This window comes from Pelophylax lessonae (genome assembly GCF_965119305.1).
Source record: "Pelophylax lessonae genome assembly, chromosome: 6".
In the NCBI taxonomy this organism is placed as follows: domain Eukaryota; kingdom Metazoa; phylum Chordata; class Amphibia; order Anura; family Ranidae; genus Pelophylax; species Pelophylax lessonae.
In genome coordinates this window covers 137,678,156-137,685,162 of record NC_138773.1, presented here as the reverse complement: position 1 = coordinate 137,685,162, position 7,007 = coordinate 137,678,156, and the positions used below count along the sequence as shown (strand labels likewise).

Here is a 7,007-nt window from a genome sequence, read left to right as displayed (position 1 = left end):
TTCAACCTCACCTACTATGTAACTATGTAACCTCGGCAGCGTGCTGGGACTGAGAGCAGATCTGAGACTACTATTAATACAAGACCATGACAAAATGCTCCGTTCTCTAAAACTTAACTACCTTCACAACAAGGCGGGCAAATTCCCGGCTAGCAAACTCAAGCAACGCCAATCCAAATCTAAGATCCAGTATATGTTCCATCCCTTCTCTAAGTCTAAGCTAGTGAAACCCACAAGATATCGCCAACGCCTTCACGGACTATTACAGCTCCGTTTATAATCTAAAAAACGACTAATCGACTTACCAACTCTCTGACGACGACATTGCCTGCTTTTTTGACTCTTTGCAGCTGCCCTCTCTCACAGAACCCCAATTAGCGGCAATCAACTCACCGTTTACCACTGCAGAAATTACGAAAGTTATTAATGCACTACCCAGCGAAAAGGCCCCAGGACCGGATGTGTTCACCAACGCTTACTATAAAGCCATGGCCCCGACCCTGACCCCATATCTCCTCAAACTGTTCCACGATCTTACGTTGTCCCCATCCCCCCTCACGAACTCCTTGTGGCCCACATTATTACTATCCCCAAACCAGGAAAGACCACCGATACCCTGGCGAATTTTAAGGCCCATTTCGCTACATAATGTAGACATCAAAATTTATGCAAAACTGCTAGCAAATAGACTGGCGAAGTTCATGCCGTCTTTAATTAAACCAGATCAGCTGGGTTTTATGAAAGGCAGAGAAGCTCCCGACGCCTCTGGGTGAATCCTAAACCTGATACACCATGCACACTCCACGAAAATGCCTTCTCTGCTTCTTTCTATAGATGCAGAGAAGGCGTTTGATAGAGTACATTAGAACTACATGAGACTCACGCTAACCAAATTTGGCTTCCAGGGCATGATCCTGGACACAATTATGGCCCTTTATTCTTCTCCGATGGCCCAAGTGTACACATCCGGACTTTTATCCTGCCCCTTCAGTATAACTAATGGGACGAGGCAGGGCTGCCCCCTTTCTCCCTCCATTTTTAACCTCATGATAGAACCCCTTGCCGGGGCAGTATGCTCCAGCCCCCATATCTCGGGCTTTAAACTTAGGGGATTGGCTCAAGTCGTCAGCCTGACAACGTGATCCTATCCCTTACCAACCCCATCGTATCTCTCCCGTTCGCACACCGAACTTTAGAAGAATTCAGCAGGATCTCCTATTATAACGTCAACCTCCATAAATACCTCGTTTTGGACCTGGGCACCCATCATTCCACCAAGGCCCACCTGGAAAAATCAATTCCATACTGCTGGACTTCCTCTTCCATCCTGTACCTGGGAATTCAGTTGACTCCCTCCCTGGACGCTATAGTGAAGACCAAATACAAACCATTAATCCAGAAAGTGTCTCAGATCCTCTCTCAGAAACAGTACAAGGAACTATCCTGGATAGGCAGAATAGCCGCACTGAAAATGATGGTGCTTCCGCAGGTGCTATATGTCTTGTGTGCTCTGCCGCTCTCAGTCCCCACCTCCTACTTATCGTCCCTCCAATCTTTATTTAAAAGATACATATGGGAAGATAAACGACCCGAGGTCCTTGGTCACAGATGATCAAACACAAAAGAGCGGGGAGACTGGGGATGGTAGATCTCCATGATTACTATCTAGCCACACAGCTGACACATGAAACACTGGTTCTCCTCCCGCCCAGACACTAAATGGGTGCTAGCAGAACAAGCCCTGGCGAATGCACCCTCCTTGCCTATTCTACTGATGGCAGGTTGTTGGCATCCTCTCATCTTATCTCGATACCCGCCCACCACCCAGGCATCTGTTCGCGCATGGAGATCCCTTCTCCTTCACCATTAGGACTCCGCGGACCTTTCACCGATCTGTATTCCCCTCGAAACACTGACAGTCCTCATACCGTACCTACACCTCGCCACTGGTTAGACAAAAACATTCTATGGATTGACCAGATCCAAGACGGTGCCTCTCTAAAACCGTTCTCTGACCTACCTCTACCCCCTGGGGAGCAGTATAATTACCTTTGCATTACACGCTTCGTCAACTCTCACCCTATACCAACCATTAAACTCCACCCCAAGCTGTGGAATTTCTTTACCAACAGCCCACTGACGGCAAAGTGGACCACACTTTTCTACCAAACACTCCAACATAAAGACCTACTTCTCAAAACTAAATCTCTTCTGAAATGGGAATCCAACCTCCATAGAACTTTCACTTTAGATCAATAGCGAGGGGCAATTCTTCTTACATACTCCATATCACACTGCGCCAACCACAGGGAGCTTTCATACAAAGTGTTATCCAGATGGTATCTGACCCCCTTTCGACTAAAATCATTATATCCATCACATTCCCCTCTCTGCTGGAGGGATTGCGGTCAAGTGGGAAATCTCCTTCACATACTGTGGTCCTGCAAAAGCCTCACAAGCTTTTGGCATCAGATATTTAGGCTTATATCCTCCGTTACGGGCGTCCTCATCCCACCTGACCCCGCACTGGCCCTACTAAACCTACAGATAGATAACTTCTTCTCCCATCTCAGAGTCATAGTGGCACACATCCTCCTATCTTCCAGAGTACAAATCACCAGAAAGGGGAAATCGTCCTCCATCCCCAATGCTTCAGAGGTTATCACATACGTAAACCACACGTATGAACATGAACGACTCATTGCTAATAGACTGAATAAGGCGTCGTCATTCCAACAAGCCTGGAAAACTTGGCTACCATGGATCGTTAAATAATTGTTTAATAAATGTTTGCTTATTAAAGCATTTATTGCATGCAGATGTTTATGCTCATGTGTGATGATGGGCCATCGTATGTAACTCCCCTTATTCTTACCCCTGCTTACCTGTTACTTGCTTTGTTGTTAATCGTTTTGAAAACTCAATAAAAATTGGCTTTAACCACTTAAGCCCGGGTAGATTTTACCCCCTTCCTGACCAGGGCCTGTTTTGCGATTCGGCACTGCGTGACTTTAACGGACAATTGCGCGATCGTGCGACGCTGTACCCAAACTAATTTGACGTCCTTTTTTTCCCACAAACAGAGCTTTCTTTTGGTGGTATTTGATCACCTGTGCAATTTTTTTGATCATGCGCTATAAACAAAAAAAGAGCGATAATTTTGCAAAAATAACAATATTTTTCACATTTTTTTATATGAAATTCCCCCAAAAAATGTAAAAATCTAAATTTTTTAACATTTTAGGCCAATTTGTTTTCTGCTACATATGTTTGGTAAAAAAAAAATTGCAAAAAGCGTATTTTGATTGGTTTGCGCAAAAGTTATTGCGTTTACTAACTAAGGGAAAGATTTTTGTCATTTTTATTGTTTTTTTTTTTTAACGAGTAATGGCGGCGATCTGCGATTTTTTTTTTTTGCGGGGCTGCGACATTATGGCAGACAGTTCGGACCCTTGATTGACATTTTTTACACCTTTGGGGGTACCAGTGACATTACTACAGTAATCAGTGCTATACATATGCACTGTTACTGTAAAAATTACCCTGGCAGGGAAGGGGTTAACTTTATTGGAGAAGGAGGGGTTAAGTGTGTCCCTAGGGGCGGGATTCTTACTGTGATTGGAGGGAGTGATTACATAGCAGGACCGTATGATCTGTGCTGTTACACAGGGGAGAAAGACAGGCGGCTTTGTTTACATTAGCCGCTTGCCTTTCTCCCGGTGTAACCGATGATTGCGAGTGACCGCCGGACATCGGGTCCGCCAGTCACTCACGCGGGGGGGTTCGTGAGCGAGCGGGAGCGCGCCTCCAGTGGCGCGCGCTCGCTCCCTAGAGCCTCACAGGCTAGCGACGTAGTACTACTTCACTTTGCCTGTGAGGGGCTGACTGCCGACCTAAATAGTCGTTAGGCAGTCGGCAAGTGGTTAAAAAAAAAAAAAAGTTATGATAATTCTCATACAAAACAAAAATTCGGAAGTAATGTATTGTATTGTTTCTCTAATCGCCTTCCAGGACCGCCCAAACATGAGAGATGATAGGCTCCTCCTACCGGAAACACAATCAATCAACATAGTTAAAAGGCCCCACCCTTCCCTCTGCCCCTCAGTTTAGATTGTGTTTCTTCCTACGAAACGTTTGTTATTTTTCACTGACCTGCAGACTTTTGTAGTCCTATGGTCCCCCTGTGAGCCATGTTCAGCGTTCAGCAAAGGGCCGTGAGAGCTGAGCTCTACCTGCTACCTCCTTGGGTTTCTCACAGGTCGTCCCCCGCATCGGCAAAACCGTCGGTCACCCTCTAGGTTTCTTTGCCCCGGCGCCAGCAGCTCTCCTCCACAGGACTCGGGTTCGAATTTCCCGCCGGAAGGTGACGTCAGACGCGGGCGCGTCAAGCCTCGCTTTCGGAGCGGACATCCGGTGACGTCAGTTCCTGTCGCGCAATGCGGAAGAGGAAGGTGGAACCGCTATCACGCGGTAATGCAGACTCCCAGGCTACAGGAGCTCGGACAGCTGCCAGGGAGATGAAGCCTTCTACTCACCCACTGGGGAAGGAAGAAGTGCTGGGCCAAGTAACTGTAGCCAAACCCAGGTTGGACCCGGGTAAGTGCTGCAGTGCATCTGGTTTAGGCCAATTGTTTCTAAGTCTGCTGGTGACTTTTTTTCTGATATAGAAATGCTTGATGTTCCCTCTCCCTGACCATGGTCGGACTGATTGAGTGTCCTTTCAATGGTCCTTTATATTTTCACAAACTAGGAAGAGTGATACTAATTGATGTTGTATCCTGCCTTCCAGAGTCCCAGACAGGAAACCTCAGTCCAAACAGGACACTACTTCACCAGTCTTGTTAGGTTCTGTTGCCTCAAAAAAGGGTGGTAATTGTGTAGACAGATTACCTAGCTCCCACACAAAACCATTTTGCTACAAATGTATTTATAAGTTGGCAGGGAAAGAATCGTCAGCCCTAATGAAGGATTTCCTAAAAACTGTCCAAGGGGAAATGCTGACGACAATTCAGACTGTAAGGTCTTCATTAGGAACTCCAGGATCCACAGTATCTCCTGCAGGGGAGGGTACCTCCTCACAAGAGAGTCTTTCTATTAGGCCAGGACAGTCCAGCCTGTTACCGTCACAGAGTCTCCCTTCAGGGCAACCTAGAAGTAGACAGGTAGAAGAGGAAAAAGACCGCTCAGCCTCCCAATCCAGCTCAGAGGGAGAAGGAGAAAGGGACTCAGAGGAACCAGAGGAGACAGAACCAACCAGAAATCTGTTTGGGCTAGATAACATGCAAGGGCTCCTTCAAGCAGTGTATGCTTCTGAAGAGATACCCGATTTACCAAAAGAGACTTCAGCCCAGGATAGACTCTATAAAGGGAAGATTCTTGGGAAGATTCCTTCTAGAGTTTTTCCTATTCACCAATCCCTAAAAGGGCTGGTTCACCAACAATGGCAGCGGCCGGAGCATAGATTTAGTAGACCAGTTTCCTGGAAACGCAGATTTCCCTTTAAAGAAGAGGATATTGAACAGCTTATAAAAAGTCCTAAACTAGATGCACCTTTGGCACAAGTAACCAAAAAGTCTGACCTCTCCTTTGCTGATACAGGCAGTATTAAGGATGTCATGAATATAAAAGCAGAGTCCCTTCTGAGGAAGGCCTGGGAGGCAAATGCTTCTACTATGGCTCCAGCATTAGCTGCCTCCTGTGTGGCAAGGAATACCTTTTGTTGGATTGACAGGCTGAACAAAAACTTGCCACAAGAAAAAACCCAAGACCTACAGGACTCCCTTTCATTAATAGGGAAAGCAGTAGCTTACTTGGCTGATGCAGCAGTGGAATCTGTTGTAGCCTCTGCAAAAACAGGTGTCCTCTTAAATTCTGCCAGAAGAGCCATTTGGCTAAAAGAATGGGAGGGAGACCTTACCTCTAAAACAAAGCTCTGCGCTTTGCCTTTTGAAGGATCTCTACTCTTTGGTTCTGGTCTAGATGAAGTTCTAGCCAGATCCTCAGAAAGAGGGAAGAAATTCCCAGTAAAAAGGAAGGAGTTTCCCAGGAAATGTTTTCGAGGCCCCCAGGAACAAAGTCAAAATAGACGTAAAAGGGAGCCAAACAAAAGATGGGGATTTAGGAAGGGAAGACAAAGGAACAATTTTCTCTTTCCTTCCTCCGCAGGCTCAAGAGACAACAAGTGACGCCAGCGTCAAGGTGGGGGCAGACTGAATCAATTTCTCATCCATTGGGAAGAAATTTCAGTCTCCCCATATATCTACACCCTCATTCAGGAAGGTTATCGCCTTCAATTCACCTAGATACCTCCTACTACAATCACCCTGACTCAAATCCCCAAAAAGCCCCAGACAAAAGAAGCCCTACTACAAGGAATTCAAGAACTGGCAGAGCAGTTGGTAATAATTCCGTTTCCTGAAGATCAACATCTTCAAGGTTTCTACTCCCATGCGTTTGTGGTCCCAAAGACGCCGGGCAAATTCCGCCTGATAATAAATCTAAAAAAGCTCAACAGGTTCCTGAGGTACAAAAATTTTTCGATGGAAACTATTTATTCAGTACGAAAGAACTTATTAAAAGACGTTTTCATGACCACCTTGGATCTCAGAGACGCTTATCTGCATGTTCCCATCCACCCAGAACATCAGAAATTCCTGAGATTTGCTATAGTAACCAAAAGAAAGACAACGCACTGGCAGTTCAGGGCATTACCATTCGGACTGGCCGCCAGTCCAAGGATTTTTACAAAAATTCTTGCGGAAGCAGTGGCTCACCTACACCTTCTAGGGAATGCCCTGATTCCTTACTTGGACAATCTACTGATTTTTGGGAAATCAGAGGCCCAAGTAAACCTAGATACCCAACGGGTGATAGTCTTCCTGGAAAATCTAGGATGGCTCATCAACCTGAAAAAATCGTCCTTGGTACCTTCCCAGATGCGAAACTTTCTGGGTTTCCAGGTAGACTCAAGGGCTCAAAAGCTGTTTCTACCCCAAGAGAAAAGGGAG

The 7,007-nt window shown here is 46.0% G+C and overlaps 1 protein-coding gene across 1 annotated transcript; it reads left to right on the top strand.

The window, feature by feature from the left end:
• Positions 1-4,961: 4,961 nt before the first annotated feature.
• Positions 4,962-6,185, top strand: LOC309558656 (lamina-associated polypeptide 2, isoforms alpha/zeta-like; the record flags this gene model as incomplete). The annotated part of the gene is made up of 1 exon (XM_082261721.1): positions 4,962-6,185. The coding sequence occupies one exon, from the start codon at positions 4,962-4,964 to the stop codon at positions 6,183-6,185; it is 1,224 nt and encodes a 407-aa protein (XP_082117847.1).
• Positions 6,186-7,007: the final 822 nt, after the last annotated feature.